Source organism: Lepidochelys kempii, chromosome 1 (genome assembly GCF_965140265.1).
Source record: "Lepidochelys kempii isolate rLepKem1 chromosome 1, rLepKem1.hap2, whole genome shotgun sequence".
Lineage (NCBI taxonomy): Eukaryota > Metazoa > Chordata > Testudines > Cheloniidae > Lepidochelys > Lepidochelys kempii.
In genome coordinates this window covers 99,637,588-99,662,591 of record NC_133256.1, presented here as the reverse complement: position 1 = coordinate 99,662,591, position 25,004 = coordinate 99,637,588, and the positions used below count along the sequence as shown (strand labels likewise).

The window sequence follows — 25,004 nt, the reverse complement described above, 5'->3', positions numbered from 1 at the left end:
AGGCAGCAGCTGTAATAGTCAAGGTGAGAGACAACCAAGTGTGGACAAGGGTTTGAACTGTAGAAATGGATGAATTTTCTAGTTGCTCTAAAGGAGTACACAGCCACATTACAGCTGTATTCAGAGTTCCGTACTGATTTCCCATCTGCTTCAAGGTGCGATGCAAGGTTTTCAGTTTGATTTAAGATTTGGGATGTGGGATACTTTAGAGATGGCCTCTCTTCCTATGTACCTTTCCCGATTGCAATGGTAGAGATCACTAGAGACAGTTCAGCTCATAGCCCCTTGATATACATGCTACTGAGATGTGGAAGCAGAATGTTTTCACAGGAAGGTTCCTGATTGTCTACTTCACTCCCTCTAGTAGTCCACCAGAACCCAAGTCTACTGACCTTCATGGCATATTGTTCAAGGTTAAGCTTTCTGGTCAAAGATTTGTCTGCCTATAGATCATCCCTTGGAAGACTTTCTTTATGATCGGCTAGCGAAATTGAGAAGTTAGGCTATTTGTGCTGTCTGTCGTGACCACTTTAATTTAGTGTCTTGTTTTATGTCACAGACACTATGGCAATAGGACCAAACAATTCATTAAAGAAGTGTACAGGAATCACTTCACCCACACTTGAAATACAGCCACAGCACCTGTTGACAGTGCACAGCAGCACCACAACTGTTTAGGACAGGAAGTGTAGAATACCAAATACAGCTGAAACTGCGGTGGGAATTTATGTAGACAGAAGGTAATTACACAAAGTGGAATTTGGCCAAGACACGGAGAATGCAAAGTGCTATGGGGCTTGTGCAAATTGCCATGGGAACCTTAATGATTGTAAGTGAGCCGGCTCTTCATTTACAGTCCCTCAAAAAGACAGCCCATTCAACACCACACTATCCCTTTGCTACCTTGAGTTACACCAAGCTGCACAGTGCTTCCTAATTTGATGGCATCTCCTGTGCCACAGCACCCACTCGTAACAGTGTTATAGAAAACAGGATGAGACAGCTCTGAAATCTTCTGAGCACAGGGATGAATTTTTCGTTCCCTGTTGTGATTTACTTTAGACTTATAAGACAGAGCTCCTTTATTTTAGGTCAGTATGATGACAATGGAAGTAAGCCAATGTAACCTTCATTTTTTAAATTAGCATTTAACAAGAAGCGTGTCTTGTTCTTAGAAATATTTTCCCTCCATAAGGAAGAATAACCTTGAACAGAAGACAAAACTAAGCTAAGAGGAAAGGAAAATCAAATTAAAACTAAATATACTTATTTTATTTTACATGCCTTTAAAACATACTGAATAAAAAGTTATTTCATTTCCCAGAAGCAAACACTGTATCATATCCTTGTTTATAATCAAGCCCAAAGAGAATCTCTTTTCTCGCACATGCTACCGACTATACCATGTGGTCATGTAAATTCATTGTCTATCCAGAGGGGGAATAAAAATACCACTAAAAAGCTGGCACAAGGCAGATGGCCAGTTTCACTAATCTGACCTTATTTCTTCCAGACTAAATCTAGTGAACTGTTACTACAATGATCCATTATTCCTATAATTCTTAGACTTGAATATTTAGGTTAGAAATGCAAGCAAATCTGGATTACAAATTCCCACTTCTAATACATCAATGCTTTGTCATAAATTCTATTCCTAGACTCCAAGGTTGAAGCAGTTCTTAAATCATAAAAATCATAAGAGAAAGCTTTAAATGCATAAAACATTCAAACATTGCCTCTGCAGAAAAGTGCATTTGGAACTTTTCATTAAGTGTACTTATACCTGAGTATAAAGTATGAGAAATGCAAAGAATTCTTTCTGTAGCTGCCCCCACGATATCAGAAGACAAGATGGAACACAAGCTTCATCTCTTGCTAATTAAACGAATCAATTAAGAGACTATTGTTGCAACTGTGTAACTGCTGTTCTACAATGGCAATAACAACCCCACGGGGAGGTCTTTTACTACATTAAAATGCTGTCCTCCACAACTCTATTTGATATTATTAGAAACAGTTATTTGCGTCTTGCTGTCATATTAGTAGCAAAGGCAAATTATGGAAATATGCAGACCAGAATGGTCCCAGTATGAGATCAGGTTTGGTTTTCAGCCTCCAAGGGAACAATTGCTGAAATTCCAAAGTTCCCTAAAGTTCTTTAATGGAACTGATAAATCTATCAGCACAGCATCCATTTAGATGCTAGGTAAGGGTCACATATTTGCATACTTTCCTGCTAAGCTGATACAATTCAACTAGATATATTATCATATTAAGTTTACCCTCCTGAGTTAAACCGATGGAGTTCAAAATTGTTTTCGATGGTTGTCATTAATCGCTGTTACATCTTAAATGCTCACTTTGAAATCTAATTGTGCTGCTGTACCAAGGGCCATATTAATAGCATTCTTAATGTTAAATCTTGGTAAAACATGTTTACTTTACAGATATTATCACTGAAGCTTAGAAGACTAATGAGAAACAAAGTATATTTATTATCAATAAAAACTTAATTTAAAATGTACATTCTGAGACTTAAATTAGCTTTACTAACTTCATCATGCCTTTGTTTCATTAAGATCCCTGGTTAAGCTTCTCAGCCATATAAATTAATATCTCCTAAACAGCTCTTGGGTAAATGCCAAAGCTGCAGCCATCAAAAAGCTGTTTTAAAAATGCAGGCTACACATATGTTTGGTTTTTTGGCAGCAGCAATCTTTCTCAGAAAAGAAAGGCTCAACATTCACCATGATGTAATTATCTTAATACGGCAGTATTCAATCACTACTTGTAGGTCTTAATCCACCCACAGGAAAATAATTGAACTACCTTTGGTAACCTGTTAACTTATCCTTCAAGCAGCCACCAAGTCTAAACCCTTGTCCTTGCTGCAGAAAGTATCAACAAGCTGAATAAGAGGCAGTCTAAATGTTTCAAGCAAAATACAGAGAAAGTTACAAAGTTCTGTTCGTTTTCCTGGGAGGCAAATGGTATCATTTGAGATATTCAAGTACTATAGTGCAATCCACCCTACAAATGCCATCATTGTTTATTCTCACTGGAAATTTTAAGCTTTCATTTAAAAACATCGGCCAAGATTTAAATAATTGGGTGCTACTTAGGTTCTTAAGCCCTTATTTAGGTACCTAAGCAAGTGGCCTGATTTTCAAAGAGCACTGGGCACCCAGCAGCTCCACACAACTGAAATCAATGGGAGCTAATCAGTACTCAGCACTTTTAAAAGTCAGGCCACTTATTCAGTAGCCTAAATAAGACTTTAGGTACCTAACTGCAGTAAACCCATTTATTAAAATCTTGGTTTAAGTTTCTTTTCTTTTTTTTTTTTGCCACTACAGAAGATAGTCACCCCAATCCAAGAAGACGTACTGCTTTACATTGGCAACCTAACTTCTCAGGAGTCAACTGCAGCAACAAACGTGGGAACTTGCCCATCTCTGAAGGCATGAACTTCAAAGAGAAATGGGACTATTTAAATGTTACAGCTGATAAACAGAAGTAATTTCTTGTGGATTTTTTGATTGTTTGTTTTTTTAAAACAGACAACTAAATGCAAAAAATACATTTTTTATTTACTTTTTTGAGATTTCAGTTGGGATTTTCAAGTGTCTAAGTGACTTAGGAACAAAGTCCAATTGACATTCAGGGAGACTTGTATTCTGAAATTACTTAAGCACGTTTAAAAATCCCAACTCCAACGTATATCTTAATATGTTATTACTCTTTAAAACTATTCAGTGTGACAAAGTGAAATCTCTGTGTGGCGATCACTCCTTTCTCTTGGCAGCAACCAGGGCCATTTTGTGGAGAGACGTAGGCCAGAGGATGCTCACCATCATATTCAAAAGGAATGCACAAAAAAATAACGTTTCCTGAGGCAATTATTAACTTTTCCCTGGAGTCCCTTTTGCACTGTGTAACTCCCCTGCCAGAAGTCACACTGGAGCAATGCTGCCAAGTGCTCTGGAGCCAGGGTAAAGAAAAAGAGTGATTCCCATGATTGCTATGATTTCAGAGGAATTCAGTTCAGATTAGCAAGGATCCCGAGTGATCTTCAGACTCTAGAGACCATACCCACTGCTTACTCTGGAGGAGCAAGCTTCGACTCTTGATGAGGGCAAAACTCAATTAGAGGTACTTTGTGAAAACAAACAAACCAAAAAAGAACTGTGGAAAACCAAGGTAAAGTTTGCAAGATTAAAGTGTGTGAGACATATTTTCCTTGCTATTAATACTGTCTACACATCCCATTAGATAGAATATCTGTAGCTTTCACAGGTTTCAAAATCACTTTTGAAAGTCCACACAGGCCTTCATATCTAAAGTTTCAGTAGTGCTATATATTGAAAAACAAGCATGTTCAGAATTGGACTGATCTGTAATAGTGAAAGAAGCAGGTTATTAAACATTTGCCATTGCAACATGAGTCACAGTGTCATACAATGGAAGCGTCACATTCTCGACCGCTATTTGGACCATGCAAGGATGCAAGAAAGAGAAGACAGAGGAAAGAAACTGACTATAACATTGCTTGAAAAGTTTCAAAGTCGACAATTTATAAGCATCGGCAATGGTAAAGGAAGGGTGTCTGAGAAGTAAGCACATACCAATGCAAGTCCATTACCAGGAAAAACAAACTGAAGAGAATGTTCTTGTATTCCTAGCTTTAATCTATGACTAGTACACAGATTTACTGTAGGTCCACAAAATGACAAAGTATTCAATAAACCAGGTAACAGGATGTGATGGTTTGGTGAATTTGTCTATGTAAAACCTATGAATTCTGATAAAGTTATACACAGAGTTTGTAAAATCAAACCATTAATGTGTACTGCAGCAGCTATTTGCTAGCAAAGATTGGACACGTATGTCACAAACCCTGTCTGGAAGTCAGTACAGGACAACTGAAAAATTGCTAACATTGAACAGCTCAGCCCGGATAGAACAATCGGGATGTTAAAGGAAGCTGGTTCTCCCAGACTGCCTGCAGGGGATAGGGTTGGAGCAATGGAAACGCCCTAGCAGAAAAGAAGGAAGAAAGAAAAAGGTGTTAGGACCTGCTGTTAAAAACAGACACATGGGGAAACCTAACAAGGTTCTGAACAATCTGAGGGGAGCTTGTTACAGGGGAGACAGAGACTCTAATGGCCGAAAAGGAGGGAGGGATGGTACAGGAGGGGGTACTGGGACCCCTGAAAGGACAGCCAAACCCCAAAGGTGGTGAGGACACCAGAGAAGGGATTTGTGTGCCAGTTGTGTTGTTTTTCCACAGATCTATAGATTTTGCTCTTGTGCTTTCTCTATGAGCAAAAGTACTTGTGCTTAAAAATTCCTCTGCAGAGTCTGTGAGTTGCTTGTTTACCCTGTCCCATAGTCCCAGAAGAAAGACACAGTAAACCAGAAGGTCAACAGCTTTGGTGGAACTCTAGGAGAGTGCACCAGCTTCTGGAGAGGCTTGGGAGAACCAGCACTGAGCCTGAGCAACTGGACTGCCTCTGCCAAGAAGGGTATCAGACACAGTGTCTGCACCTGGAGTATGTGCCTAGAGGTCCAGAGACAGAGAGATGGTGCCTAAACTCTGCCAGCCCCAAGAGCATGTGGGATACAAGGTTTGGGTCCAGGGGGACTCACCAGGGTTGTAACATACGATATCAAAAGTTATGTGAGGTAATAATCTCTGCCAAGATTTTCAATAAGAAGAACTTAAAGCTAGGCACCTATATCTATATTTATGTCCCTGCCTGATTTCAAAAGTACGGAGAAGCCAACAGCTCCGACTGAGGTCAGCAGAAGATAATGGGTGCTCAGCACTTTTTGATAATCAGGCACATGCCTAAATAAGGGGTTAGGAGCCTCACTTTAGAAAATCTTAGGCTTATTGGATAAAAAGAAAAAACAATGTCTTGTGAGACAACAGAGAAAGAGCTGTCTCCTGGTTTCCTTGTACTCCCCCCATCTGTCTGTATCCATCTGTTGTTTCTTGTTTTAGACTTAGATTTTAAGCTTCTCAGGCCTTTTTTATTCTGTGTTTGTACAGCACCTAGCCCAATGGGGCCCTGGTCCATGACTAGGGCTCCTCAGTGTTACTGTTATACTACTCCTGCTAGTAATAACAACAACACATAAACTGCCTAATGCCACTATGAACTAACAGAAGAGAGAGTCCCAAATAGCAAAGACTTTCTAGTCATGTCCAGCAAAAGGAAACATTACTAAAGACCCACGTAGAACCTCTGAATTATGTCAACTCTGTGGAATTCAAACTCATGATCCCTACTTAATTTGGAAACAGTAGCATGACTTTTTCCATTTTCCCTTTTAAAACAGGAGAAACAAATACCTTTGCTGCTCCTTAACAGAAAATCTTTACAAGTTTACTATACATTATGCTTTAAGATTCATATTAAAGCCTTTTCTTTAATTGCAAGTCTTTCTGTTGAAGTGTACATTCCCCTGTCAGTTAACTAACTACAAGGGATGCCAATGAGGATTCTAATAGAGAAGCATTCTCTGCTTCTCTTCAGTGTCTGTCAGCTTGCTCAGTGAAGTTGAGACTCATCTCTTATCAAAAACCAGGAGCAAAACTGCCTTTGCTGTCTGTCAGGAAATCAAGTGAATTATTTTATCTAAGCTGATGCCCTCGTGACAAGTTGGATGACTGTGGTCCCAATCAGTTGGTTCTAAAAACATGCGCTGATGAAAAGGTATAGGGGACATGTGCTAAGTAGCACCACACTGCTTGTCAGCATTGAAACTCATGATGAATTTGCATACGTATGAAACTGAGAATGCTTGAAGCTAGTTTTTCCTCTCTCAATAGAAAATATTAAAATCAAATATAAATTGTTTTTATAACCAATTTCTACAGTGATGCATAGCATATGCAAGCAGGATACTGAGAAATCTAAATATCATATCACCAAATATTTCTTTCAAGCAGTTAGTGTTATGAGGGAAAAAACCCACTGCCAACCTTATAATGCATTGATTATCCTAGTAACAGGCATGATAGTGCATACATACTGGAGTCCCCAAAAAGAGGTTCCAGGAGTGGAGAAAGGGCTCCTCTTTTCTGGCTTTGGAGTTATATTTTTATTAGTTATTATTAATGATACGACAGCAATGCCCAAAAAGCACTAATCCATATCAGCCCATCCCCCTGTGCTAGATGCTGCACCAACACACAGGAAGATACTGTTACTGGCCCAAAGCTTGTAATCTGAAGAGAAACTCAGATACACGGTAGTGGAAAGGGCTGAAATATAGTTCAGAGTGACAGCTGACAAACATCATGGCAGTTCTGATTTTTTTTAATCTCTCCCCCTCTCTGTTGAGTAGTAGGCTGGGGCGCAGGGAAGGCAGGAGGGGACTTGTTAATAAGAGCAAAGGAGTGGGGAAGGAAGGTGATAAGGAGAGCAGAATGGAGAGGAGCATAGACACCAGGGAGAGTGAGACAAGCCATAGGGAGGACTTTGAGGGAGAAGGGAAGTCAGAGCAAAGAGCCAATCTGCAAAGGAGAGAATGTCCAGAATTCTCTTACCTCACCCTGCATCCCTCCAACTTTCACCTACTATACCTCAGGGATGCTAACCTCTTCTGTAGCAAAGGATTATCAATTCTGCTTCCAAACACTGAAAAGATCCTACATGTAGCTTAGAAAGCAGACTTAGAAAAAGGTTTGTCTCCATTACCATTTCTCTAATCTATGAATTAAAATTCTCTCTTTAGGTTCAACCAACAAGAAACACGTTAAAACTAGTCTATATTACGTCAGCCACATTAAGTGCCTGACGGTGCACACTAAGCCCTGGTCTACACTAGGACTTTAGGTCGAATTTAGCAGCATTAAATCGATGTAAACCTGCACCCGCCCACACGATGAAGCCCTTTATTTCGACTTAAAGGGCTCTTAAAATTGATTTCCTTACTCCACCCCTGACAAGTGGATTAGCGCTTAAATCAGCCTTGCCGGGTCGAATTTGGGGTACTGTGGACACAATTCGACAGTATTGGCCTCCGGGAGCTATCCTGTATGGGGAGAGGAATCCGTGCTATCAGAACTCCGTTCCAGTTTTCGAAATGCCAAAACCTTTGTCAAAATCTCCCAGGGCATGAAGGACAGAGGCTATAACAGGGACCCGAAGCAGTGCCGCGTGAAACTTAAGGAGGGTTGAGGGGGTAGCCACACGGTGGGGGGAGGCAAAATGTGACCTTGTAACGAAAGCACATGTGCTATGTGATGTAATGTTAACAGCAAGGTTTACCCTGAAAGACTGTAGCCACTGTTTTATAAAATGTGTCTTTTTAAACACCACTGTCCCTTTTTTTTTCTCCACCAGCTGCATGTGTTTCAATGATCACACAATCTTCTCCTTCCCAGAGGCTAGTGAAGATTAGAAAGAAAAAAAAAACGCACTCGTGATGAAATGTTCTCTGAGCTCATGCTGTCCTCCCACACTGACAGAGCACAGACGAATGCGTGGAGGCAAATAATGTCAGAGTGCACGAAAGCACAAAATGACCGGGAGGAGAGGTGACGGGCTGAAGAGAGTAAGTGGTGGGCTGAAGACAGGGCTGAAGCTCAAATGTGGCGGCAGCGTGATGAGAGGAGGCAGGATTCAATGCTGAGGCTGCTGGAGGATCAAACCAGTATGCTCCAGTGTATGGTTGAGCTGCAGCAAAGGCAGCTGGAGCACAGACTGCCACTACAGCACCTGTGTAACCAACCGCCCTCCTCCCCAAGTTCCATAGCGTCCTCACCCAGACGCCCAAGAACGCGGTGGGGGGGCCACCGGCCAACCAGCCACTCCACCACAGAGGATTGCCCAAAAAAAAGAAGGCTGGCATTCAATAAATTTTAAAGTTGTAAACTTTTAAAGTGCTGTGTGACATTTTTCTTCCCTCCTCCACCACCCCTCCTGGGCTACCTTGGTAGTCATTCCCCTATTTATGTGATGAATAAATAAAGATGCATGAATGTGAAGCAACAATGACTTTATTGCCTCTGCAAGCGGTGATCGAAGGGAGGAGGGGAGGGTGGTTAGCTTACAGGGAAGTAGAGTGAACCAAGGGGCGGGGGGTTTCATCAAGGAGAAACAAACAGAACTTTCACACCGTAGCCTGGCCAGTCATGAAACTGGTTTTCAAAGCTTCTCTGATGCGTACCGCGCCCTCCTGTGCTCTTCTAACAGCCCTGGTGTCTGGCTGCGAGTAACCAGCAGCCAGGCGATTTGCCTCAACCTCCCACCCCGCCATAAACGTCTCCCCCTTACTCTCACAGATATTGTGGAGCACACAGCAAGCAGTAATAACAGTGGGAATATTGGTTTTGCTGAGGTCTAAGCGAGTTAGTAAACTGCGCCAGCGCGCCTTTAAACGTCCAAATGCACATTCTACCACCATTCTGCACTTGCTCAGTCTGTAGTTGAACAGCTCCTGACTACTGTCCAGGCTGCCTGTGTACAGCTTCATGAGCCATGGCATTAAGGGGTAGGCTGGGTCCCCAAGGATAACTATAGGCATTTCAACATCCCCAACAGTTATTTTCTGGTCTGGGAATAAAGTCCCTTCCTGCAACTTTTGAAACAGACCAGAGTTCCTGAAGATGCGAGCGTCATGTACGTTTCCTGGCCATCCCATGTTGATGTTGGTGAAACGTCCCTTGTGATCCACCAGAGCTTGCAGCACTATTGAAAAGTACCCCTTGCGGTTTATGTACTCGGCGGCTTGGTGCTCCGGTGCCAAGATAGGGATATGAGTTCCGTCCATGGCCCCACCACAGTTAGGGAATCCCATTGCAGCAATTGCCATATAATATAGCAATATTGCAATATAATATAGCAAATCCCATTGCATCCACTATAACCTGCACACTTCCCAGGGTCACTACCCTTGATATCAGCAGATCTTTGATTGCGTGGGCTACTTGCATCACAGCAGCCCCCACAGTAGATTTGCCCACTCCAAATTGATTCCCAACTGACCGGTAGCTGTCTGGCGCTGCAAGCTTCCACAGGGCTATCACCACTCGCTTCTCAGGTGTGAGGGCTGCTCTCATCTTGGTATTCATGCGCTTCAGGGCAGGGGAAAGCAAGTCACAAAGTTCCATGAAAGTGCCCTTACGCATGAGAAAGTTTCGCAGCCACTGGGAATTGTCCCAGACCTGCAACACTATGCGATCCCACCAGTCTGTGCTTGTTTCCCAAGCCCAGAATCGGCGTTCCACAGCATGAACCTGCCCCATTAGCACCATGATGCATGCATTGGCAGGGCCCATGCTTTCAGAGAAATCTGTGTCCATGTCCTGATCACTCACGCGACCACGCTGACGTCGCCTACTCGCCCGGTATCGCTCTGCCAGGTTCTGGTGCTGCACATACTGCTGGATAATGCGTGTGGTGTTTAATGTGCTCCTAATTGCCAAAGTGAGCTGAGCGGCCTCCATGCTTGCCTTGGTATGGTGTCTGCTCAGAAAAAAGGCATGGAACGATTGTCTGCCATTGCTCTGAGGGAGGGAGGGGCGATTGACGACACGGCTTACAGGGTTGGCTTCAGGGAGCTAAAATCAACAAAGGGGGTGGCTTTACATCAAGGAGTATTTCAGGCAGGACTTCACGGAGGCTTCCAATAAGAAATGGTGCACCTAAGTTATTGTTCTTATTGGAACAAGGAGGTTAGTCTGGCCTCTGATTGATACATGGGTAGATTTACCTCACTGCACCTTCCCTGTGAGTGTGACCTAGAGGAATGAGTCCCCTAGACAGGGGAGGCGGGGGAAGCAAATGAATACAAAACAAATCTGGTCTATTTCTTGTTTTGATCCACTCCATCTATCTTTTACATCTTTGGCTGGCAGCAGACGGCGCAGAAGGACTGCATGCCATCCACATCTCATGCCTGCCTGGCAGAAGATGGTACAGTACGACTGCTAGCAATCCGTATCGCCTGCCTGCTCACCATAAGATGGTTCAATAGAACTGACTGCAGGACTAAAGAGAATGACCTGGTCAAGTCACTACAAATTTAGTACCTGTGCCCATGTCTGCCCAGGCGCTCCTGGCCGACGTGGCCAGGAGCACCTCGGACATGACGATGACGGCTACCAGTCGTACTGTACCGTCTGCTGCCACAAGGCAAGGGGTTGATGCTGCTGTGTAGCAATGTAGTACCGCGTTTGCCAGCACCCAGGAGACATAGGGTGACGGTTACCTGAGCGGGCTCCATGCTTGCCGTGGTATGGCGTCTGCACAGCTAACTCAGGAAAAAAGGCACAAAACGATTGTCTGCCCTTGCTTTCACGGAGGGAGGGAGGGAACGGGGGCCTGACGATATGTACCCAGAACCACCCGCGACATTGTTTTAGTCCCATCAGGCATTCGGATCTCAACTCAGAATTCGAATGGGCAGCGGAGACTGCGGGAACTGTGGGATAGCTACCCACAGTGCAACACTCCGGAAGTCGACTCTAGGTACTGTGGAAGCACTCCACCGAGTTAATGCACTTAGAGCATTTTCTGTGGGGACACACACTCTCGAATATATAAAACCGATTTCTAAAAAACAGACTTCTATAAATTCGACCTAATTTCGTAGTGTAGGCATACCCTAAGTGCTCTTATTCTCTTCCCCCCATCTCCAAAAACATATTCTGGTGGTTTTTTCCCTTTTTCGTTAAAGAATTATTAGTTTTTCTGAACAGATGCAGATTTGATAAAGCAGTGTGAGCTAATCAATATTAGTTTTAGTTAAGACAGTAATCATCAGCAATAGAGAATTAAATAAATGACTAATATTCTATTTGTTTTTCTCTCAATATCTTAAAGCTAAAGCATATCAAGATTGTAAGCTTTCTAGGGTACGGACTGCCTTTTTCTTGTGTGTTTGTACAGCCCATAGAACAATGAGGTACTGGTGTAACACTGGGGTTCCTGGAATTACTGCAATACAAATTAATAATAACAGTAATCAATAATAAAAACACATACTTGCATCCCACTTAAAAAAAAAAAAAAGAATGTCACTCGTCATGGATTTGACCAGTACCTTCTGAAGTTTGGTGATGCTCAGAAATAGGGTTTTGATTAAAGTCTGCTTTGACTTTTTACTATTAACTGACCAAGATGTGTTAGTATTCTTATGCAACAGTCTCAATAAATATTTTTTCCTGCTGTGAGACTATCAGACCAGCCATGTAGCAACATCTTTTCCTGCAAAGCAAATGACCAGTGCCAAAGCCCAACATCATAAATAGGACAGTGTACACTGACTGTTAAACACCAATAATGTAGTTGGTAATAATGAGACCTAAGTAAAAGCACAATCCTTGAGGAGAATTACTTTTTTTTTTTAATCTGTTCAAAGCTTTAAGTTTAGAATTAAACTTGGAAAAATACAATTAGAGCACTTTAAGTATCACTTTAACCACATGACTGACAGAATTAAGATACCATTCTGATATATAGTATGTAGCCTTAGAAGCATCTATCACTTAACACACAATTTTGTTTTTCCATCTTATACATGAGTACCCAAGATACACGAAAGAGGCAAAAGATCTGCCCGATTGCTTACTTCTCCTATGGTAGAGACCTGGCCATGATTCTTAGTCTATTATTCTGCAGGAAACAGCTCTCAGCTCCTCGGTAGAGTGAGATGTTGATGGAGGCAGTGCTTTGAATTGCCCATTAAAAAACTATTCTCATCTCGTCCTCCTTAGCTGGGAGAATGGCGACTACAATGCCTTGAGGATGAGAAGTATAGAGTGAAAGAAATTGGCCCTCAGCTCAGACAAAGATGTACAGAACACCAATGGATGAGCAGGGAGTGGGAGAAGGAGAGAAATCGGATGAAATGGACTGAAATCTGAATATATGCCAATAGATTACAAGTTTAAAATCTCCTATTTCTTACAAGTGTACTTTCATTTATACCTTACCCTTTTAGGGGCCAAAAAGTTATAGAATCATAGCAAGTGAAATGTGGAATGTAACCGTTTTGTAGCATTCACTGAAGGATAGTTCTGCTTCCATCCGGTTTGAAATACCTGGAATGGGGGTTTTATGTATCCTATACTTTGAAGCAAACACACACTAAAACAGATACTGACAAAATTCATGAACACAGGCGTGTGTGTGCAGTCATTATCAATTGCCTATTTTTTTTGTTAAGTTATATTTCAATACAGGCATAATGTAGCATAGTAGATCTTGAATACTTACCACTGTGCCCAGAAACTGAATGCTTATGTTTCCAGCTGCATCTCGAGAGAGGCACTGAAAAAAACAGGTGTAAAAACTAATTAGTAGCTTTCTCAGTAAGTTGAAGCAGTGCTGTTGTCTTCTTGTAAGGTCTGCAGGAAATAACCAAAATGCCTGTAGCTATATTACATACGCACAAAATAAACATAACGTAAAAATTTATTTAAGAGCTTCAGTGCTAAGAAGCTGATTCATGCTTAAGATCAAATTCTAGTTTTTGCTTTAACAGATTCTAACAAATTTACTTTGAAGAGTACTGAAAACAAACATGTCTACGTACAAGGAAGAATGTATGTGTTTTCAGGGAGATGGACGTTATGATATGTAAGAACAGTACAACAGTGGAACAGACTGCATAGGGAGGTTGTGGAAGCTCCTTCACTGGAGGTTTTCAAAAGGAGGCTGAATAGCCATCTGTCTTAGACGGTTTAGAAATAACGAATCCTCCATCTTGGCAGGGGGTTAGACTAGACAACCCATGCAGTCCTTCCTAACCCTATGGTTCTATGACTTACTAGGACTTTTCCACCTCTAAGGTCTGTGATTCTATGGCGCATGTATATCTGTATTCTCACTTCATGTACTCCATATTACCTCAACTCTATAAATGTTAAGCATGTCACTCATTCTAAAGAGACGTTTTCATCTCCTCTTTGTGATAGGGTGCTGTAAAATAAATGCACACAATGCTCCTCCTTTGAAAACAGAAAAAAAATAATTTTGTGAAACACTTGGTTATCTACTGGGCTTGGGGCTGTTGGCTCAAGTCTCTGACCAATCATAGAGCATACTGTCATTAAGCCACTAAACAATGCAAAAGAAAGCACATTACTGGTTATACATGATATTACCTATAACCTAAACACGGGAAATATACGAGAAGTTACTGCTCCTTTTGAGTCTTTTCCTCCTTCAGTTCAAAAGCTGTTCACAGCACACACATTTCACCAAGAAATTCTATATTAGACCAAACTTATATTTTATACTATATTTGTAAAGCATCTTCATGGGAAGAAGCGTTTTGACTTAACATTTCAAATTTACCTGTAAAATAAGTGAAAATGTACTCCTCTGTCTGACTTACAGAAGATAATATTTAATACAATTAGCTGGACTATTTAACATAAATTACATTGTCAGAATACTAATTCTCTGATTTGCTCTGTCATATCTCTGTTTTCTCTCTCATTTGTCAAATTACTGAATGCATAGGCCCTCACAGAGCATATGTGGTTAAGAGCTCTGCTGAATCAAGACCAAAGTCAAAAAGTGTAAATACATAGCATAGGTCTAAATTTAAAGAGATATAAATACTATACAATATGCCCTGTGTATAGATTTGTATGAAAACACAAACAATATATTACAAGGATAGGTATAAAATGCAAACTACCTTTAGTACTTTCACATTTTAAAGACAATTACGAAGAAGTGACAAAATGCTACACAATAGTAGTACTAAGTCAAATGCTGTCCCTTTGCTGACAATGTGGCATGTTTTGCAGCTATATTTTATACATATATATATATATAAGCCATAGCTTTCTTACCACAGCATAAACTTGCATTTTTTTGATTAACAGGTCATATACTGACACTGCAATCTGTACAATCATATGAAAACAAAGAAGGATGTGCCAAGGCCTGACATATTTCAACAATAATGATTAATGGAATGGAAAATATGGGAAATAAAATTTCATACAAAACCTGACGTTTACTTTTATAAAGGAAACAGGAATATACACTTTTCCCACAGTCTAGTATAAACACAATCAGGTTTTGGAAACTGCAAAGAAGAACAAAGTACCGATAGTCTACAATGAATGAACTGTATGCCAAAACAAACAAGTACTGACCACTTGATAAGCTGTCAGAAAATGGCAAATTAAAAAAAAAAATAACCTAAGGGACTTAATTTCTTTTTTTCCTGGAATGCCCTCGCCCTCATTAGAGTGCTGTCACTTATTGTGCTGCCCTTTTATCCCCTTAAAGAGGCCATTAACAATAATTTTATAGCCTGATAAAATTTCCAATTTTTTGGCTAATCTCCCCATTACTCTCATTTTGTAGAGGAATACAAAGCAAAACAAAATATTGTTTCTGTTTTTCCTTTAAACACTTTCTAAGCAATAACTTAGTATCGTGAATGGACTTGTGGGTTTTCATAGCTATGGATCAGATCCTGGAAACCTCTCCTCATGCAGGTAGTCTTTACTCACATGAGCAGTCCTTTGGTTTCCAATGAGCCTGCTCACATGTAGGATCTCCTTGCATGCTTGGAGATTTGCAAAATCAGATCCAAAGAATGCAAGGACTTCACCACACTTTCAAGTAACTAAAATGCCTGCTCATGTGATAACTGTTGAGTGATCTAGAAAATAAATTCAGAAACTTGTAGATTAGAATCTACAACCTAATACCAAATACATATTTATACCCAAAAGTTGTCTTCCATAACCACAGTATCAGGGATAAGAAGATGAATACCCTCTTCCTTAGCCTGTCATTGTTGAAAGGGCATAGGCATCGCAGTACGGTAAGTCCCCACGGCACCTGCTTACACTATATATCCAATATGCAGTACAGCATTCAGTCTTCAGTGGTATCAAGAGTTCACTGTAAGCACTAAAATCCATCCCTCAAATTAACAGAGTGAGGAGAAAAAAGTCAGGGTGGGGAAAGGAGAGGAAAATTAACAAACACGGGGGAGTGAAAGAAATTTTCCTTCTGGGCATATTTAAAAAAAAAAAAAAGTGGATAGACTCTCCAAATCAACCATATGTTACCAAGACCAAAAAGAAAACTGCCAGGCTTTTGAACACCATATTACAAAAGAAGTCAGTACATTATCATAATTAATATTTCAAATTTCAGTTGTAAATAAATCTCAGCTGTTAAATGTGATTTTTTTTTTTAAAAAAAACCATACTGAAAGGAGTTATTTCTGTTCTACTGGTGGCCTTGTTTCCGAGACCTGTAAATGTAATTGATGTTTTCAAGAAAATGAAAGAAGATGGTTAACAGTTTCTCTTATTTTCTACCTTTTTAGAAAAAGAATATACCAGTCTCCACCTATTCTAAGTTGTATAGTTACATGCACTATACATTCTAATACATGGTTTCATATTATGTGTGATAACAGGAAAGTAATCAAATGCAAGTAACCAGAAAGAACAGCTATTTACTTGCAACGTGTAAAAACCTTTTTTAAAGTAACTTGCAAAACATTTGCTTAGAGGTCTGAAGCAGAGAATAATTAATGCAAAGTATATTTCTACCAGTTTCACAAAGCCTAAATAATATATTTTCTCCTGTGAAAATAGTAACGTTATGTTGTATGTGTGAATCATGGGATTTTTAAAAATAATTTATATTCTTTTTGATTAAATTAACACAGGTTGAGAGATTCTAAATTAACAAAATCCCATTTAAAACCATAATAGTTTTTTTCATGGGAACTCAGGTGCCAGACAGCTAATCTAAAACTTGTAGAAAATATGATTTAACTTTAAAAAACATTTAAATTCTAAAAGCTATCAAATTTATATCCAATGATTAATATTATATACATGTGGTTTTGTGTATATTATGCTGTATGTATATATTTATATTTACACATAAATAGAACATGTACATTCAGGATATAATCTGTGTAAACACATTATATAACTAGGAAGTGTAAACTGGTGTGCATTTATCTACATATAAGTACAGACATGGGTGTAATCACACATATCTGCATGATTATATGCAATAATTTCACAAGGAATCAATTCAATCTGGTGTTTCCCACTAAATTACAAGAGGTTTCTGTGACTACTCCAAATTCTTCTGCTTTGCCATAGAAAATTAGTTCCACTTAGTTGGGTATCAATGAGCTATTCAGTGTATGATGCAGTAGGGTTACAATCAGCTCAGTACTCAAGCCTGCAATGGATGAGTACCTTTAGATAAAAATGAAATTGAGAAACAAGCTATAAAAGAGGGGTGAGGGAAGGAAAACTCCCCCCAAACTACAAAATATGAGAGGGAGACAGAGACTCCACACCCATACAGGCATGATTAGAATGGAAGAAGATCTTGAGGTATTTGCCAAAAGTGTTCAGATACTCTTGGATCTGCAGATTACCTGCTGTGAGCAGGTGGAGAGAAGAAATGACTGCAAACAAAGAAACTGAAACAGACCAACAGCAGTTGCTTTGCTTACAAATGAACAACTAATGTGTTGCGTCAAAACGAATACTCACTAACAAGAAAAAATACATTAAAGCCTAGCAAACAAATTATATCTTGTGATACTGAAAACTACTTCATTTGCTCAAGGTAAGATGGAGAGTACTTGGGTTTTTAGAAATATGTAAATATTATTGATGGCATATATATATATTTATTAGTCAATGCTTGGCACCAAGGCAAAAACAGTGGGGTAAAATGTATTAAAATATACAGAATATAAAACACAAAAAGTAGCAAAAAATAATTACAGTAATATCAAAGCCCATGTGAATACTCTGAACACATTTTAAATACCGCAGCTAAAAAATTCTTAAAAGCGGCCATTACTTTAGAGTCGATCAATGGGTTTCCAACTTGACACACTAAGGAGCTGATTTTCAGAGATGCCAAAGCACCTGTAGCTCTCGTAGACTTCAACTGGAGTTGCGGGTACCAACACCTTTTGAAAATCAGGTTTATCATGTTGGGAACCCAAACACCGATTCACCCCAAATTAGTAGACACTTTAGATAATTTAACCTATGAAAATATGGGCTATACTACATGTGATTTATTTTTAAAATAGAGGAATAGAAAAAATCAGTATTTAAAATTTGCAAAATTTCCCCAAATTTCTTCCTTCACATTTCTCCTTCCACCTGGATGAGACCAGGGGTTGCACCTCATAAACCTAAAGACACCCCCCAAGATCCACATGGACCTCAGAGATCTGCTGGAGGCAACAAGAGTCTGTGAAGAAGCCCCTTGACTCCACACATGCCTTTCCTATCTCTGTTCCCTGCAGAAGACTTGCATTAAGGAACTTGCTTAACCAGGGCCGTGCCTGGAAGAGCTGTAAGAGTTCCGGAGTGCAGAGGAAGAAATTGCATAAATTACTGCAGATTAGAGCCACATTAACTTATTCAGCAAATTGTGTGCACTTGGGGAATCTGGATCCCAGGAGGTGAACCACCCAGCACTGCCTGCTGACACTTCAGAGGCCCATGTGGTTGAGTCGAAGTGTTGATTAAAACATACAGCCAACTGATTGGCTACACTTGTCGTTCAACAGCTGAGCCAAAGTTTAGCCGGAGTTATTGTCTAAAGACAAAACAAACAGTACAATAACCAAAGGAGATATACATACCCTTATTCTGGGAAGTAATTCTTATCTTACACAGAACGTGCGCTTTGAAGATACACCCCAAAACTACCTCTATTTATATCATGGCTGTTTAAAAGTTAAAAAACACTTTCTCCATCACCTAAGTTCTAACTCATTGGTTCCTTAACTTGTTGTTCTGTACCTTTCCTTATCTCTGTTTTGGATATCACATTCCAAACCAGTCAGGCATAGGATATACCATTCATGTATCTTCCAATTTGCTAATGCCAAAGCTGACTTCAGCTGTTGAGAAATATTGTAGATACACCTATAGCTGAGGTAGATCCATTCATTCCTTGTAGATGAAGTCTTCCAGGTAACCTATGGATGGACAGTAGCCAACTTATCAAATATTGCAGTGTCCAGATCTAGTATCAGTAAAAATAGTGTAAAAGAAATCTACACAGAACCCAGCGCTGAGAACAACTGTTTGGGAACAACATGTGCCTCAATTAGGATGCGATGTCACTAACCCCAAATTTTGAACTGTACTAAGTGGAATTTGCCTACACCATTTAAAGGTACTGGTGAGACCTCACCTGGAATACTGTGTGCAGTTCTGGTCTCCTATGTTTAAGACGGATGAATTCAAACTGGAACAGGTACAGAGAAGGGCTACTAGGATGATCCGAGGAACAGAAACCTGTCTTATGCAAGGAGACTCAAGGAGCTTGGCTTGTTTAGCCTAACTAAAAGAAGGTTGAGGGGAGATATGATTGCTCTCTATAAATATATCAGAGGGATAAATACCGGAGAGGGAGAGGAATTATTTAAGCTCAGTACCAATGTGGACACAAGAACAAATGGATATAAACTGGTCATTGGGAAGTTTAGACTTGAAATTAGATGAAGGTTTCTAACCATCAGAGGAGTGAAGTTTTGGAATAGCCTTCTAAGGGAAGCAGTGGGGGGAAAAGACCTATCTGATAAGTTTATGGAGGAGATGGTATGATGGGATAACATGATTTTGGTAATTAATTGATCTTTAACTGTTCATGGTAAATAGGCCTAATGGCCTGTGATGGGATGTTAGATGGGGTGGGATCTGAGTTACTACAGAAAATTCTTTCCTGTGTATCTGGCTGGTGAATCTTGCCCACATGCTCAGGGTTCAGCTGATCGCCATATTTGGAGTCAGGAAGGAATTTTTCTCCAGGGCAGATTGGAAGAGGCCCTGGAGGCTTTTCGCCTTCCTCTATAGCATGGGGCACTGGTCACTTGCTGGAGGATTCTCTGCTCCTTGAAGTCTTTAAACCACGATTAGAGGACTTCAATAGCTCAGACATAGGTGAGAGGTTTTTTGCAGGAGTGGGTGGGTGAGATTCTGTGGCTTGCGTTGTGCAGGAGGTCAGACTAGATGATCATAATTGTCCCTTCTGACCTTAGTATCTATGAATCTATGAAAAAATCACTGCTAATTTACAGGTGGTGGTGATGGAAAGGACAATGAAGTTTAGGTTTTGGGGAGTGGAATTTTGGCCTCAATCCTGAAGAGTCATTGTTGGTCCATTTTGGAGAGAGCAAAGAGGAACATTGACACTTGTCCTTTTGGAGCTGTCTCTGGAAAAGTCTTTATTGAGGTACAGAGGCAGAGAGGGGAATGAAGAGGACCAAGCAATCTGCCCATTCTCTGAGCTCTTTCTCTTTGCTCAGCCTGAAAATTATCCAGTCTGAGCTCCCTTTATGTGGTTCCTGAGAGGGATTTTTCAAAGATGGAGCACCTTGTCTTTGATTTGCCCTATTTAGCCTGCTCTAGACTTTGCAAGCTGGTCAACTGATGGGTCAAATAATGTAACTTGTCACATGTTATTTGAACATGGTCAAATATTGTCAAATATTCCAGCACAAATGTCATGATGTAGGCAAGAGGACCCCCTTTTTGATTGCCTCATGGTGCCACCTGTTAGCCAACCTACTGAAATATCTTGATCACTCACTTTAACTGCATGATAATGCCACCTATTTGGAAAAAAGTCAACTAATTGGAAGTTTAGCATCTTGATTGGCTTGAACCTTCTAGAACAAACATTGTATGTATGTATATCTTTATTTCTATGCCATGTCATTTACGAAGCATATTAAAACAAGTTAAAAGACACAGTCCTGGCACTGAAAAGCTTACAACCTAAACTGACTAGACAATGATATAGAAATAAACTCAGAAGGGAGTGGGAGAGGAAGAGGAGGGCTCACAGCCATTAAACTTCCACCCCCAACATAAACAGTAAAGATGCACAGCCATAAAACGGTTGGTAGAGTTGGCCTGCTGCCTATCTAGCATAAGTGATTTTTTGGTTTTATGGATGCTGTGTGTGTTTTATTTTTAATTTCATTCATTTACGAATAATGTCCACATTTAAAGGCCAACCTAAAAATAATTACTCTCATATTTGAGAAAATCATTTCATGGTGTTTCTGAATTAAAATAACTCAGTTTTTTTGTAATTAGGTATAAGTATCTAAGGGTAAGCCTATTAGAGACCATAAAGTCTTACTCTTTTTTGTGACTGTTCTTATAAATTAGTGCTTTAAAACATTTGACATTATTTGACAATATTTGACTGGTCAATTGACCAATTATTTTTGAACTGGTCAAATACCCAACCCTAGCTTGCTCCTCCATGAGTGGGAAGGGGAAGCACGGGGAGGGAAAGAACATAGTGGGTGGCCTGGTACAGAAAGCAAAGCCCTGGAAGTTTTTGTCTCTTAATGAAGAGAAGTAAAGAAAACTTTTGTTTTATTCAGTCATAAAATCAGGTTTCAGAGCTAGTGGAGAAAGAGGAATTGCTGAACTGCCACTCTGCTTGCACAATTGGAGGCAGGGAAATAATGAGGGACAGCACAGAGAAATACACACAACATAGATTATAAGTTTAAAAAAAAAGAAGGAAGCCTGAAATACAATGCTGCAGACTTCAGCAAAAGTCACTAAGTTTTTTTCTTTTGGGAGATGGGGGAGGGAAGAGTGGAGAGGGGGGTTGTGGGGTTTTTTTTGTTTTTTAAATGAGGTATTTGAGAGATCTCTTGTATTTGCTTCAATTGCCAAGAACAGGTGACAAGTGAGGCAAGGAAAATCAGTTACTCAGTAGCAACCCATCTCATCATGTCTGGAGTAACACTGATGAGCTCCTTTTGCTGTGATGATTGGGGGCTTACAGAGCAAATGTGAAAACATAGGGTAATCCTATAAGCTCTGAGAAAAGCCAGGCCTGCTCTCTCATCTAAGAAAAAGAAGTGGGAGCATACACAATATTTATTTCTCTTTCATAGAGGTAATAGTAAAAATGACCCTGCAACAATTTCAAAATGAAACAGTATACAGTAGCTGTGTATTACTGGAAGACTTCAATCAGTCTTCATGCACCTCACTCAGTAAATCTTTCCAAACTCATCTATTGCTTAAACAAACAAAAATGTTTTGCAGTTCCTGTATTTAGGGTCTGAAACCCAAATAATACATAATCTATAATAAGCAAAATTGTTTTGAGATACCAGATCAATGAAATAATCTACAGTCATTAAACTCTCAGCAATATTTTATTTTTGAGATTTTGTCAGCAAGGTACTCTGGCTCCTATCCAACAAAACACTTAAGCACACAGTTAATTTTAAGAACAGGAACCCTCAAATTTTAACTTTGCAGGATCAAGGTATTTTCTGGTACCCACCCATTTTTGCATGTCACTGATCTACTCTTTGCTTAGACCCGTACTTCCTTTATTTACACATTTTGAGCCAAGATCCTTTAGCAGATGAGTGAAAATAGACTCATATGTCTAATTACTTATTTTAATCGGGTGACAGATACGCAACAATTTGAATATCTAGACTACAATTTGCATAAATACATTTTAAAACAAAATATTTGAAAATCATTTCCTTCTTTACTCCTTATGTGTTTAAGGGCTTTGCTGGATTGGGATCAGAGCACTCAGCACCTTTCAGGATCAAGCCCTATGTGCATAAATCAATCTTCAAAGAAATGTTATGTTCACAAAGAATATACCGGTTAAACAAATTTAGATGAATGAAATCAACTATGAAGAGAAATTAGAATGTCTGAAAATTAATAAAGCACAGCTGGAATTATTCGATTCATTTATGTTAATTGCTTAAATGGCTCTAGGGCGAAGACTTGCTGAAGGAAGATACACTAAGACTCAGGGATCAAATGCTTTTGGGGACAAATGGACCTATAGGAACACGCTAGTCTAATTTGGTCCTTGCAGAGGAACAAGTCTAGAGAAACATAACACAAAATCCAATTTGGATTCCAATAAGCAGATATCAAGGGTTAATCACATTGTAACCATAATTTTACATATATGGACACTCACAACATTAATAACTTTTCAAGCTACAGGATTTCTCAACAAAACAGAGGTTTACAGATAATATCTCCAGGAGAAACAATAACTATGGTTTTTACACTCCTTGTTGTATAACACACTTCAAAATATTTGTTGTACAGCAGCTGAAGTGACCCATGCACGCATTTCATATGACAATTGTATTCCAGCAGTTCAAGGACCCCATTAGTGGGCTCAGCTACCTAGCAGTAAACATGTTCAGCTATGGCAACATTCTGTGCCTTGGGAATTAAATGAAGATGCAAGTTCAAATATCATGTGTTTGGTATATAATCAATCTAACTACTATTAGTCAGCAACAATAAAAGCTTCCTAATGCTGTATACTGCTGTAATATGTCCTCATTCACTTCCCATTAGTTTTGATGGAAACTCATCTGAAAACATGTATGGATGCACACCAAATATGTTGGGTTTCTTCTGAACACCTCTTATATTTTTATAAATATATATTGCTTCTTGTTGAATATTAGTAAAGTGAACAGACACCAAAACCTAAAGATTTTCTTTAGATAGCAGCAGGTAAATTCTGAGAGTGGAGCATGCAAGTAAAAGTTGAGGTTCATGTCCAGCCACACGAACCTGCAAGAAAACTTTGAATAGTCCCTAATAGCACATAGATGTGCTAGAAAGACCCATTTGTATATATTTGCCTGGGTATATAGTGAGATGGTCACTCATTTCCTACTCATACCATCCTTAAAAGACAACTGTTTCGGATGCCCAAAGCTGAAGTCGTTCAAATTCAGTCACATGGAAAAAGTCATCATTGTGACACTTTTACATGTCCAGCAGTAATTTTTAAAAAATGCTGAATCATGGATAAATTTATACTATTTTTCAAGTAATTTCAGGGTTTCAGAGTCTTAATCTCTTTCCTATAACTTGTAGGGTCTGCAGACACCCTGATCTTATTAATAAAATGACTATTTAGTAAATGGGGCTCTGGCTACACAAGAGAGCTTACAGCGGCACAGTTGCACCTCTGTAGCTGTGCCATTATAAGCTCTCTAGGGCAGTGTTTCTCCACCTTTCCAGACCGCTGTACTCCTTTCAGACACCTGATTTGTCATTTGTAACCCCAACTTTCACCTCACCTAAGAAATACTTGCTTACAAAATCAGACATAAAAATACATAAGTGTCACAGCCACACTATTACTGAAAATTGCTAACTTTCTCATTTGTGCCATATAATTATCAAATAAATCGACTGGAATATAAATGTTGTATGTACATTTCAGTGTATCGTATATAGAGCAGTATAAAAGTCTTTGCATGAAATTTTAGTTTGTACAGACTTCTCTAATGCTTTTTATGTAGCCTGTTATAAAACTAGACAAATATCTGATGCGTTGATGTACCCCCCTGGAAGCCCTTTCTGTACTCCCAGAGGTACATGTACCCCTGGTTGAGAACCACTGCTCTAGTGTAGCTCCTCTCAGCTTAATTAATCCACCCACCATGAGTGGTGGTAGCTATGTCGTCGGAAGAAGCTCTCGCGCCGACGTAGCATTGTCTACGCTGATGCTTAGGTTGGTGTGATTTATGTCGCTCAGGTGGGTGACTTTTCAAGCCCTGAGCGACGTAAGTTACACTAACATAAGTGGTAGTGCAGACCTAGCCCATCCAAATTCTGAACCACCCTACCTTGGGAAAAATCGAAAAACAGTTAATATAAAATCCATGGCAATGCAATGTCTTGTTTTTAAACACTTTCATGGGGATACTTTAGAATCTGATACCATTCATGAACTATTCTTTAGTTTTGTGGGGGTTAGGGAGTTGCTTTTTTCTTCTTCTTTAAAGCAAGAAACTGACATACACTAATAAAAAACAACAATACAGGAAAGATGCGGTCCTTGCCTTTCAATCTGGAAAGACTGAAAATGAGGGACACACAAAATTATTCGTGCAGGAATGACTTCAGATTTGCTCCTTTAATAAATACATATTTCTTATTTCAACAATAGAAGTGA

General features: G+C 39.7%; 2 protein-coding genes across 15 annotated transcripts in view; one reads left to right on the top strand and one right to left on the bottom strand.

Moving 5' to 3' along the window:
• GGACT (gamma-glutamylamine cyclotransferase) overlaps nucleotides 1–8,997 on the top strand; it is a 111,613-nt gene extending 102,616 nt beyond the window's left edge. Inside the window, exon 6 of the mRNA XM_073348849.1 lies at nucleotides 8,358–8,997. The gene's annotated coding sequence lies outside the window, so the exon portion shown is untranslated. The remainder of the gene's footprint in view (nucleotides 1–8,357) is intronic.
• PCCA (propionyl-CoA carboxylase subunit alpha) overlaps nucleotides 1–25,004 on the bottom strand; it is a 420,612-nt gene that overhangs the window by 64,689 nt on the left and 330,919 nt on the right. For 13 of the 14 annotated variants that reach the window (XR_012159457.1, XM_073348756.1, XM_073348763.1 and 10 more), the window contains one exon: nucleotides 13,236–13,289. Coding sequence is in view for 13 of the 14 variants with exons in the window: in XM_073348756.1 (XP_073204857.1) it covers nucleotides 13,236–13,289 (54 nt within the window). In the remaining variant the exon portion in view is untranslated. Of the gene's footprint in view, nucleotides 1–12,514; nucleotides 12,758–13,235; nucleotides 13,290–25,004 lie in introns of those variants that run through there. The other variant, XM_073348787.1, reaches the window with a different exon arrangement.